Source organism: Morchella importuna (genome assembly GCF_003444635.1).
Source record: "Morchella importuna strain M04M26 chromosome Unknown Morimp01GS026, whole genome shotgun sequence".
In the NCBI taxonomy this organism is placed as follows: Eukaryota; Fungi; Ascomycota; class Pezizomycetes; order Pezizales; family Morchellaceae; genus Morchella; species Morchella importuna.
In genome coordinates, this window is record NW_025763423.1 from 259,289 (window position 1) to 272,785 (window position 13,497).

General features: G+C 48.1%; 1 protein-coding gene across 1 annotated transcript; it reads right to left on the bottom strand.

Annotated features, from left to right (window-relative positions):
- Positions 1 to 2,005: 2,005 nt before the first annotated feature.
- LAJ45_07826 (uncharacterized protein) lies at positions 2,006 to 3,971 on the bottom strand (the record flags this gene model as incomplete). The annotated part of the gene is made up of 2 exons (XM_046117381.1): positions 2,006 to 3,549; positions 3,602 to 3,971. The coding sequence occupies 2 exons, from the start codon at positions 3,969 to 3,971 to the stop codon at positions 2,006 to 2,008; spliced, it is 1,914 nt and encodes a 637-aa protein (XP_045969366.1).
- Between the last annotated feature and the right edge of the window lie 9,526 nt (positions 3,972 to 13,497).

Genomic DNA, 13,497 nt, shown 5'->3' on the forward strand with positions numbered 1-13,497 from the left:
AATAGAGTACTCTATCTACAGCTGTACGTAGCTGTAGCTGTATGTGATGTACGCATGCCGTGCCAGTACGTACATACGTATAGCTGCTGCCCAGGCTTGCATACCCTCACTATCAGATGCCGAACAACCCCACCTGGCCAGACATATACAGACAGACAGCATGAGCATGGATGGGACGAACCCGGCCTCTGCACCCACCCCCCCCCCCCCTCCACCCCCCTCCCCCTCCCTTCCCTTCCCTCACTGCCCCAGAGCCGGGGAGTGGAGAGAGGGGGGGGGGGGGGGGCGGAGAAAAAAAACCCTACCACAGAGTCTCTCTAATCACCACCACCTCCTCCTCTTCCTTCGCCGCGGCACCGAGGAAGAGCGGCTGCAACTGCAACCCAATATACTCCACACCCCCTACCCTACCCTACTACCCCTACCCATGCCATTTACCCCTGGCTCCTCCGCTTCCAGAAGACGTATATCCAGAGCAGGGCCAGGGGAGGGGCCCGGGGGTGCTAGCTGCAGTGCGGTACTTTTGAAATCACGGGCGAGGAGGGGAGAGCTAGAGCGCCGGTGATGGAAGTGAGGAGGAGGAGGGGGTATGCTATGCTTACCAAGTCCTTTTTGAAATGGGCGGGCGGGAATCGGTGGGAAGGGTTGAGTATCGTCGATGGAGCGGTTTACTTGCGGTTTCACATGCTTGTAGATACATGTAGTAGCTACGTAGTGGTATGTAGGTATGTAAAGTAGGTGTTTACTCTCGAGTAGAGTGGCAGTGACGTGTAGTTGGGCGAGTTGGGAATACCCTACTTGTGTCGAGTTTGGATGTCTGGATCGGTGGTTTGGGGTCATGGAATGATGTAGCGATGGAGTGTAAATAGTAGTAGTAGTAGCTACGAGTAGTAATAATAGTAGGTAGTAAAGTAGTAGTAGTTACAAAAGTGGATAGCCAACCAGACAACCGACCAACCACCGACCACCACCAACCCAAACCGGCCCAAAAACCAAATCAGCCAGTCAACCAACCCACTCAAAGAGCCCAAGAAGAATAAGAAGAGAAAGAAGAGTAATGGTATCAACGACAGACAAGTATATAAAAATATATATAAAAAATATAAAATATAAAATAGAATTTTGTGTTTCCCAAAGCAGGCGCGAGCCATAGACCTTCTAATTAAGTCCGTTATAAAGTGTATAAAAAAAGAGGAATTTAAACATCCCCGCCCCCCATCCCTCCCCGCCCTGCATATGCTAGAAAAAGAGACCACCCCTGATAGAAAAGATAAAATGAAAACGAAAACGAGAAAGAATTTCGAAACGACCGCCGACCCCCCCCCCCCTCCCTTTCCTTCCCAAATTCCAAAAAACCCGCATAAACAAATGAAAAGAGCTCCAAAACGTGTACGTGTACCCCCCGGTTGTTGTAATCCAGGGAAGAAAAAAAACAGAAAAAAGATGAATAAACGGAAAACGACAAAAGAAAAATAGCAGTACGATGATGCAATATGTAAGGATTCTTTGAAAAGCAGAAACAAAAAGTTACCAATTAGGGTTACTTATTATTCGCCTTCATTTTTTTTGATTCTTTTTTTTTTTGTTGCTCGACCTCGATCCCTTTTCCTAAACAAACAGGTACAGACCACCACACCCAGCCAGCCGTTTTTAGACCACCATGACAAAGGAAATATGTAGAATGCAGACCTAGTTAGCAATGGAAATAAAAACAAATGTGAAAAGATTTTTTACGAAAAGCCGCAATTAACACCCCAAGTCCCCGTTTATCAACACTGGTAGAAAAAAAATGAAACAAGAAAAGAGCCAGCGCCCAAAGAATATAATCACAAGTAGAATCTAGGAAATGTAAAAGAAATAGCCAGTCAGGCACGCGTCAGGAGGGAGGGAAACCCACTTCCCCTCCTCCCCTATAATAATAATAGTACAAGAAAAACAATATACAGCAGCAGCAGCCTCCAAAAAAAAACTAAAGCACGAATTGTACAGGATGAACGCAGTTCAATCAGATGAAATGAACGAATTCCTGCTCATCGGCAGCAATGTGATGCAGGCCATCAGGAGCAAATTCGATGACGCCAGGAAGAGCTGCAGCTGGGAATGATAAGCCTTTCTCAGCACGCCCATCATCCCGGCCCGTGAATTGAAAGGAGTTGTGAGCCGAACTATTGGGAGTGGGAATCTCATCTGCACTGGCAGGTGTTGCAGTCTCTGTACTATCAGAGCAAAGCGTGACGCATGTGGCTTCCGAGTACGCTCTAGATCGGTTTCCCAAGTAGAACGCATGAGGATCACGAGTGTTCGTGCTGATGGGTCGTGTTGACTCCTGGTTTAGTGCCGCGATGTGATCGTCGAGCTGCTGAGCCACACGGTTGAGTTCGTCGCGGTATGGTCGGCTGTGAATGAGGTCTGGGAGAGACGCGGCAGAACTGATCGAGCGGTGTCTCAGTGCGGTTGAGGCCGCACGGAAGATTATGTCCTCACTCTCCGGTTCGTACGATTCAAAGCCACCGTCGGCGATCCCAATGGTCGAATCGGGGAACGAGGTCAGTTGAGGAGAAGGAGGAAGAAGAAGTTTGTCCTCAAACACACCGGTGATCCTCTTCTCCACAAGCACAAACTCGTCTTTGACTTCGGGAACCTTCAACATGTCGTTGTCTATTGGTAGAGACTCGCAGGAAGGTGCAGGTGTCATGCCGTAATCGGGAGTATCCCATTGAATCTCATCGACCTCGTTTTCGTAGTCGTTCTCGTAGCACCAGTCAATGCCCTCTTCCCATGAGTCAAGGAAATCACCGACATCCTGGGCGAGTGCGTCTGGGCGAATGGAGAATCTCTTAGACATTCGTCGTCCGGCCATTGACATTCTGTTGGTCTGAGCGGAAGTAGCAGTCGAGTCGTCGAAAACACCAATCTGGCTGACGGGTCGTCCCATCAAGTAACTATTGCGTCTAAGTGCAAGTAAATCAGGTGTTGATTTCGATGAACGAAGTTCTGAAATTCCCTCATCATACTCATCGTTTGTTGATGAGTTTGATGAGTCTGAGTCACTCATCTGCTCCCTCACTACTTTGATTGGTGTCTTTCTTCCACCCAGTAGGAACACTGAGTCACGTCCTGGTCTGAATACACACTCGTTGTCTTCTTCGACTGGGTCCTCCACAAGGCTTCGGAGGCAATGCTTTGATGTGGTTCGTGGAGGTGGTGTACGAGGGCAAGTATGGATAGTGTTCTCATCTGAAAGAGTAGGTGAGGGCTGGCCGAAGTCAATCGAGTCCCTGGGGGAGATTGTTAGGTTTGTGTTGGCCCGTTTTCTTGATCGAATAGATGTAGTCCTCTGAAGAGCAACTGTTGCAGGTGTAACTACAACTGTTGACTCGGTCTTTCGTCGTGAGCCAGGCATCCTTGATTCCCGCACTGCCTTGTGCCAATCCTGAACAAGCACACTGTCTTCTGTCTGCTGAATCTGGCCGAAGGTTGTTGAGTTTGTGTGGGTGACATGGGAGAAGTTGAATGGCTTGCTTATAGGATGTGTAAGCTTTCTTGAACCTATGATATATATTAGCAATTGTTTGACCCATATTTTCGCCAGTCAACCTACCAATTGACGGTCGAGTAGGTGGTGTCTGTTTACCTCCTCCCCTCAATAAGTCCGTGAACCCTCGACGTCCAAGCTTCTCTTGTCTCTGAGCCTCATATGCGGTGGAAATTGATGCAAGGCTGGCGTGTGATGTTGACTTTCTTAGCTTCCTTCGGTTCAGGAATGACGAGTTCTCCTTGTCATCTGAAGTGCTGCTGGTCATTGATCTTGAAGGACTCTTCATCCCACTGGTCTCTGCCTCTTCAGGTGCCAGGTCACAGCTTCCACGGCGTCCGCTTCCAAAGAAGGATGACCGTATGCGTGACTCCCTCCTCTTAACCATCTTTACAGGCGCAGGGCCAGCTGCAGCATATATGAAAACTGAATCCATGCTGTTGTTGCTGTGGTTTGTGATGCTTTGCGATGCTTGATCCTCTGGTGACAGTTCTTGAGAGTTTGGTCGAGAGGACTTGTTTATGAATTGAATTCGATATGACCCCACCATAACATAAATGAGTGGATGTGAGTGGACGGGGTGGATATGTGGGTGTGTATATAAAAGAGTGTGTGAACGAGCAAGGCTTATTTCCCAGTCTAGGGGTTGCTAGTCGAGGATCTGTCGTACTGCTGGCTTTATGATTGATTAATTGAAGTTCCAATGGAGGAAGCAGTTGGTATCCCAAAGGTTATTTAGGATAATTTGGAGGGGGGGTGTTCTCACCTTTTAGAATAGTGAAGGAAGATTATGTGCCGGGGGGGTGGAGGGTAGATATAATTCAGTTCCTGCAGAAGAGCACGCACGGCAAAGTTGATAACTAGTGGGTGTGGGATTTCGCTTGGTCTTTACTGCGGTAGCACAAGGTTCGGGAGTTGGAAGAGGAAGGCCGATCAAAACCCGAAGAGACCGTTGCAATTTTTGAATCTGGAGCCGCTTAAAGGAGGATACGTCTATGCGGCGTAGTTTTTTGGGGGGGTGGTTGATAATGGGATTCGAATTTGGAAAAGTGGCAGGGGACAGTATGAGGGGGGGTGGGATGCTGGTGAGTGTAGGTGAGTACGGTATGTAAGGTACCGCTGGATGTATGTACCGGGGTATTCAGATATGGAAATAGATGGGACGATTTTATAATATTAAGAAGGAAAAAATGAAGGGATAGCTGAAATAGTAATACTGCTTGATGACGATGTTGAGGAAAATACCGAGAACGACCAAAGGAATGTAAGATATCTCCTTTTTCTTCTTCTTTAGCTACTACTGCTGTCTACTGTTGTGACCACATGTGCATACAGAGAGAGGGGGAGAGGTTAGAAAAGAAAGAAAGATAAAGAAAATAAGAAAATAATCACGAAAAGAGAATGGAGAGAGTGTGTAGAGAGAGATGGAGTACTCGACGTGCAGAAAAGAAGTAACAACCAGATGGTTTAGTACTCTAGGTTGCAGAAGTGCGCGGAGGCGGAGAACAGAGCCCAAGGGTGAATGTATGTGTGTGTGATGCCTTCCTTTCCCCGATTGTAACAAATATTAACAAAAAGATGTATAATATGTATGTAGGTATCAGTAGTAAAAAAAATTGTCCGGCGAAGCTGTGAGACCTTTGTAGGGTTATGCAGGTGCTCGGGCTACGCACTGTTGTTTCCTGCCACAGAAGCTCCCTGGAAGATTCATGATTCAGCCACAACTTGAGTTTGGTAAGGGGTCCAAACAACCACTACTAGTAGCTAACAACACGAGTCCACTTCCAAAAACAAGACGAGATAGACAGAACAGAACAGACACACTCCTTCCCCCCCCGTCCGATAATCGTACGAACTGACTATCCCTCACTTCAAAACAAAGAGGGTCAAAAAATAGCCTGACATACTGGCAGACCCTGAAAAACAAAACGGACCTCCAGAAGGTCGAAACCACTTACTTGGAGTAGGTACCGTCCCTAGCTCCCTTGCTTTAGATTGCTGATCCCCCAGTGTGAATTTCTACGGGGATAGTTATTTGGCAAAATGATGACGGGGGTTGGGCTGAGCCATCTCAGCACATCTGCCCCTTCCCCACGTCAAGGGGAGGAGGACGAGGGGTCGTTGTTGTAGGGAAGGGATAGATGGCTAGGTCCAGGTACTATGGTATTCCTAGTAAATGCCCTCTGTGCCCAGAACAGAGTAATGCTTGCCCCAGAGTCTAACAGCTACCATTGATGTGTGGTTTATCGGGGTGTCGGCACGACGTCGTCGTCTGTTCGCTTGCGCCGAGAGAAAGAGAGAAACAATCACATCGATACTACTGAACAATTGTCCGTGCAATTGATACAGTCCGGCTTCACGATCTCAGTGGCTAGTTACCTACACCAGAAGCAACAAAATACAAAGCCACCCACAAGTTACACTTCTGTGAGGCGCCTGTTGTCCGCACAAAATCTTACCTAAGACATATATACCTTCTCGATATTTGAATTAGTCTCCCAAGAGATAATACGGCTTCTCTGTTTCACCAAGTGAAAGAAGGGTATATACGTAACGACTAACAAAAATCGTCACAAGGGAAAGAAAAAAAACTGCGTCTCGACATGACATGCACTCATCCGCTTACACAGTCCAATTGATTCCGAAGGATTCTAGGGATGGGGCCGCGTGCCAAACGGCTTTATTTGGTTGGCTTCCGTAACGTAACTTGACCCTGGGAATAATACTTTACATGTATGAACTTACTCGCGACCAGCAACAAGAACCCGAAAATGCACGTCCTAATCTGCAATTTCCATTAGAGTAGAAGTCAAAAACACACCAAAGACTTGCAGCTGCACATTCGGGTTCTTGTTGCTGGTCGCGAGTACTTTACTTGTCTGCACTACTGACAAACCTATCGACACACCTCATGCTACGCATCCCCTCGAAAGAAAAAAAAAAGCTTTGTGAACATCTTCAGCATCGCCCTCATCATCATTATGTCACTAGGCTGAGAACGAACGGACTTCATATCGACCCCGAGCACGGTAACTAGGAGCCGAACACATTGTGGGATATTCCTTCGTGTGAGCTGCCGTAAGGCAGCGGTACCCTCACCGAAATCCGGACCTGTCTTCTCCTTCCATTTCCATCTCCGTTCAACCAACAAGGGAGTAAGAGGAGAGCGGGTCTGTATTCGTAGGGCAAAGCTCACTCAGGGATGATCTTTTGAACACTAGGTCCAACAGAGTCACCTTGTGTGTGTCCGTGTTTTTTTCGTTTTTTTCCCTTCCCATTCTCCTCTCCTCTTGAGGCTGGAGACAGACATGGGATGTAGGGAATAACTTTTTTTTTTCGTACAGGGGACGGACTTTTCCGATAGTTTTTCCCGGCCCGTTGGCGCCCCCATGTCAATACTTTCTCAAGGTGCTAAAGAGAAGTGCTCAGTTAAGATGACCTACGGCGCAGGAATGCCGTGCACGGTTGATATTGAGTGCAATTGGACCCCAGTGAGACCTTCAACTCTCCCCATTGAGAAGAGGAGTCAAGATGTATACGGAAAAACAAAAAATTTATATATCCGGCCTTCGACATGCAGTAGTACTACTCTAGCTGTATAATTATTAGGTGATTCAAGAAGAAAAGAAGGTTTTTGTTACAGAAGACGCAGCTACATAGCTAGCGCTTGTAGCTACTTGTGTAAGCGTGTTTCGGAACGTCTAGTGAACTACGGCCACTACGACTCACAAAAGCAAACAAGAGACCCAACCGACAAAACCCAGAGACCCGGAAACGCTGCCAGCAAACCATCCAGAAAAAGAAACATGGGCAATGAAAATATCACATCCCACCATCCCTCACCAATGAACTGTTCCACTATCGAAGGATCGGAGGGTTGCCGGGACCTCCTCCTACACAACCAATTCAGGGTCCACTATTCCACTGGGCTGGCTGTCTAAACAAGATACCTTACGGGAAGACACACCCACACACCTCACTACATGTACACACTCACACACACACACACACACACATACTCTATCTCGAGAGAGAGGAAGTTAAAGAATTCGAAAGGGAAACAAATCCGTTCTCGTAGACCTCTCCGAAGTTCCAACGGGGATGCAAAATAGCTGTCACTCCTGTCACCGGCGGCCGTCAACGTCGGGGGTGCACAACGGTACATACCCGAATGATGTCCCACACACACACACACACACCTTCAACTAATTACCTTCCCCTTCCCTGTCCGTCCTTACAAACAACTCTGTTCTGTCCGTCTCACACCCTCATAATCATAACCAAACCATAAGCGAAATACACACGCACGCACATAGGTGCTGTGCGTTACGTAGGCCTTCCGACTCGCTACGAGAAGCCGCGCGCGGAAGCGCTACGCCTAGAGGATGTACACTACATACCACCACTTCCATATCTAGTAGAGTAGAGATATGTGGTACCTACAGACTACTCCCTATTTTATCATCACCATCCCTTCCTGTATTCCCTTTGCTCGTTGATACACGCGAATGCACGTGAGAATATCACGCCGCCCGTGACCTCGCCCATCACTTTACGCGCACCGCATAAATATCATGCAGAAGCGTTATCGTTGTCCCCAGCACAAGCATCGTGAACTGTCTGACAATTACAAAACACAACACCGTTACATCTAAGGTGCTGCTGTACTCACTTTAGACTACTCCTGTTCCTCCTGCTCCTTCTCTACTCTACACCTCCCCCGTTCGGACGAGTGAGTTCCGCATTCTACCCTACCTGGTCAGTTCATATTTCCTAAATTGGGAGTGCGGTTAGGGCAGCTAAGCTCCATCTGTGACATGTTGCGCTGGAACGGTTACAGATGTGGTATAGACCCAGCTGAGATGATCATTGCGCCAGTCCTGGTCTGGGTCATGTGCGACCCAAACGAACGAACGAACCCACGTCGGGAATGAGAAGGAGCCAAGCATCTCCAACCAAACCCTACTACTCTACCAACTCTTCTGAAGTAGAGTAGGTCTTGGTGGTTGTGGTGGTTGTGGTGGTTGTGGTGGATCTCCAGGTGCTTTGGTGCAATCTCCCCGTGAGGTCAAACTTAACCCCTAAGGACCAGGCCAACAGGCTACAACAAGATATTTTTTCACATCTCGCTCGCTCGCTTGCTGATAGTCTATGTGGCTAGCCAGAGATGTGTCTTTACGGAGATTGTCAGAGCTTTCTTGCTATTCGAATTCTCGTTTTGACGTCATGCCTAATGTGCGTGATTGCTCCTCCCGAAATGGATCTCTTCCCTCTCTGTGCCTGCATGAACCGTAAGTGGTTGTGGGATTGTTTGGGTTCCGGCCGCACCGCTTTGGGGAGTTTGAGTCAACCACAGACGAACAGAATGGGGGTTTGTATTGGTCAGGTGGAGTGTGGAGGGGAATAGATCTGGAACAGAAAGATGCAGTGCAGCATTCATGCTCGCTCGATCACTCGATCACTGAAAAAGAAAGATTGCATGATATATGGTTATCATCTACACATATGGTACGATGGGGGGAGAGGAAAGATGTTGAGGGAGATGAAAAGTCAAGAGACTCTAACTCTACCTTACTCCTTACTCCTCATCATCCCCCCATTCAATCCCTCCCCTCCCGTCTTGAATTAGGCACTCGTTCGTACCCCCGCTACCAGAGTTTTCTACTCCACGGGGCTCAAGGACCTACCCTAATTGCTCAACTGGTTACTCACATTGAGCAAAACTCAAGACACTAATTCACTTAACGTCATCCGATATACGCGAGAAAAGAAAGAAGATATAAAAATAAAATAAAGATTTTACAATTGTGGGAAAAAAAAACCGCATGCCGCACGGGTTGGCGGAGAAGAATTAAATGGAAGATCTTAAACAATATCGGGAATCATATTGAGCCTTGTCAAAGCTCGGGATGGCCTCCTGGGCATGCAAGAAAGATGTAGAGCCATAATGGAGAATTCTGACACCGCATAAGTTCGTCTCGAATCCACTACTAGTATTAAAGTCCATTCTCTACTCTACTACTCTACTAGCTAGTAGTACACTAGTAAATAACTACTAAGTACTACAGACCCTACAGGTCTCCCACCCTCTCATGGGTTTATCTGTTGGGCTGTTTCAAAAGGAAACTTGAGGGGCATACCTACAGCAGGTAGAGTATTATGACATTAATGTGCACCTTGATGGCCACGAAGGTATACACACTAGAAGCCGTCAAAGAAGGATCCAAGAAGGGAGGCAAGAAAGCTCGTAACGTCCAATCCAAGTACAGCGGCGACCTAACTCCCTCCTTTCAGTTGAGTCGGCGAACACCACGAGGTTATCGTTCTAACAACTTTATTTAGCACCTCTCCGTTACCAGCCCTATTGACCTTACTGATCGAGTAAGTATTCGAAACAGGGCCGGGGATAATAACGGTATTGGGACCCCACCCGCCCGCTGTCTGGGAATGACGATCTTCGATGTGACAACCAGGTTACCGTCTTCGGACTTTTCTTAGGGGCCGGAATTATTTAATTCGAAATTTTCATTACCTTTATCTAAATGTAGGCAGGTATCGGCGCTTTTTTCTAAAGTAAGGTCAATCTATATGTTGACGCGCTCAGTCGTTTGTTGTAGTCAGCGAGCGAGCGAGATAGAGTGCAGCCGGCCGGGACGTGGGCGGTCTGTGGCTACGAATGCGGCTACATACCTCATCTCATCTCATCTACCTTCATCTACCTCATCTACCACCCCATCTCATCTCGCTTTTTATTCTATTCCTATAATGCTGCATCGCCCATCTCTTATTTTGAGCATCTCATTTGTGGAATTGGCTTTGCGCACGTTTGTTTACCGTAATGGCGGACTCTCCACTCTAGGTGGCATGGCACCGAGCATGGAACAGACCATTTGCCAAACGTGGAAGCGAAATTGAATTTCAATTTGTATCTCATTTTTGGACCACCAGGACAAGCACCACTACGGTGGCACTTCCATCATCACCAATGATCAATTAACCACCACGCCCCCACACGTGCGTGCACCCCTAGGCTTTCTCCGGGGTAAGTAGGAAAGCGCAAAGTGCAGGGTAGGGTATGCAGGCAGTGGAGGAGCAGACAAACAAATGGCTCAATCCTGGCACCTACGGCGATGTGCGAAAAGGAATTTTCTGGGGAATACGGCGGACGGTAACTAATTGGAAGGAGGGGGAGGGGGGCGTGTGCGCGGAGGGAGGCCGACGACAAAGACAACGACAACGACGGTCCACGACGACGACGTCGGCGGATATACGCGCTGCGCTGCACTGCGGTGTGCGTGTTTGATTCGTATTGTTTCGTCGGGTTTGTTTCTCCCGTCCCCCCTCCCCGGCGAAGATAAAACGCACGGGGTTGAAACGAACGGGCAACTCTGGATGTTCGGAGGTGAGTGAGAGTTGGTGGTTCTAGAGTTTGGTCAACGGTCTGGCTTCCACGGAAGCCGGTGGCTACTCCCGCAAACAATTCAATGTTGGTCTGGTTGGCCTGGATTTACACTTTTTATTCGTTCGTCGACATCTAGATGTTTGCGTGTTTAATGAGAAAGTGACATGAATCCGAATTAACCTTAATTCGAGGTCTAAGTGCTGTCTCCGCCTCTACGATAATTCTGAGATATCAATCCGGCGGCAAAAAAGTAAAATAAATCTGGAATCGCTCCACAAAATTATGCAAGAAATCATGGCACCATAATACAGGCACAGGTCAGCCGTGAGAGATTTCGCTTCTACCCGCAATTGAGCTATCATCATCGGTCTTGTCCTATCATATCATGTCCTACCTAAGCTCAAGCCCAAGCTTCATGGATCCGCGGGGAGCCTCCCTTCGCCCCAACGCGCTACAAAGCTTCAATTGTGATGTCGCATTGTTTGCTCCTAGCTTTACGGGTGATATTCGCGATAGACACGCTTCACTCAACCGGCGTATATAACCACCTAGCTACATATATGTGATACTCTATCAACACTGAGGGTTCAGCAACTCTATCTCCACTACAGCCAGTCCCTGCCCTGCACCTCGCCGCCGGGTTCTCGTTACCAGAATTCCGGAACAAACTGTGTGGGCTTGCAGCAAGGAGCAGGAGGCTGTTGGTTGATTAGAAAATGCCTCGTCTGGCCGCGCAAGAGAAAAAAAAAGACGGGACGGATTGGATGCTCGTACACACGCTATCACTCGGTTCCGGGGTAACCTGTGCGGCGTGCGTGATGGGCCCCTCCTTAGAGTAAACCAGACTACATGTAACTATCACTACCCATTACCCATCACCCATCACCCACCCCGTAGGTAGAGTACATCAACCACATAGCTACTGCCCACTGCCGGTTGGCTGCCCGCGATACCGTCCAAACGCTTAGCCGTTCCCCTGCATGTTCTGGGTAGGTATCATCCTTGAGCATGTACATAGACAGACATATATATCTTACCCCCATCGCCAATACGCCTACTATTGACAGCGGTAGCTATAACGTTCGTCTCCTCGGGTACAGTACGTTTTGGTAGCAATAACTACTGGCTGGCTAAGTAGCTAGCTGGCCGGCAGCTGGTTCATGTCTATCTGTACCCCGCCGGCCCGACGCGGACATGGAACCCAGAAAGAAAGAAAAAAAACACTCTATCTGATGATGGTGGTGGTGGCCCGCGGACCTGCCATGGTCCTGCTGTGGGGTGGGGGTTTGTAGTATTCAATTGGTTTGGGTATTTCTTGATAGGGGTATGACCGGTGGGAATGGATATCTATACTCAGTAGCTATCCTAGACAGTGGGTGGTGGTGGGCAGGACTGTCCTTCCTTTCTAGAATACGTTCACCCCCCTTCTTCTCCAGTGGGTACCTATAGACAGACGGACAGCTGTGACAGCTGGTCGGTACATGGTTGGTACAGTAAATAGATTGCACAGCTAGCTAGGTACGCACTGTACCTGCAGACAGGCACTCTCTACTATCGATCCCCCGAATCCCAACGGCAAGGTAGGATATAGTAGGTAACATAGGACCGACCAGTGGTAAGGGCTAGGGTTTGGCTAATTAACGCCCACCCCAAACCCTCAACCCGGCAAGCTGTCAACGGCCTGTCAACTTATTTACCTTACATACTCCACTCACAAACTCAGGTGATCGCATAGTAATCATTTACCCACTACATACTATCGCGACCCAACAAACAGTACGCTAGCGACATGAGGATGGCTATTTCCCACGCGTACCCCACGAGGCAGGCCGGCCTCCACCCCCACCCGCGGTTGTGGTAGAGTATGTGGTGGCTGGATCGACAGTACCGATATGTATCGTGGGCGTGCGCGCGCGGGCGGAGATGACCAGCCAGCTTGCTTGCCATGGGGGAAAAGTATTAAATTAGTTTTTTTTTTCTTTCTTTTCTCTTCTTTGTTTTTGTGCGATCATCGATCTGTTCTGTCTGTGGTCACTAGCAAGTAGGACAGGAAGGGGGTAGAAAGGAACGAGAAAGGAAGGGAAAAAAAAGAAAGAAAGAAATGGGCCATGTGTGAAAAAAGTTAATACGAGCGAGGGGTGCCTGATCGGGCAACAGAGGTGGTTCAGGGGTAACTTTACCACTCTTAACTTACTCTGCTACCTACTTCTACATACCTAATCCACTACATGTCGATCTTGAAGTCGGGAAATATAATGTCACGATGGAGACAATTGGCCATATGATCGTTCCCCCCCACAAAATTGGCAATTGGACATTGGAGGTTGGCGATTGGGTATTGGCGATTGGCGATTGGCGATTGGGTATGTATTGGGTATTTGGATATGATATTAGGAATTTTGACAACAACGTGCTAGCTAGCTAGCTGTGACGGCCTCTCTCCGCTCACCCTCCACCCAGCCCCCCGAAGATGATTGATAGTTGTGATGGCTATGATATGATGTGGAGAAACCATATCGCAATATCGCAATATCGCAATATTTCCGTAAATTAGAGTTAA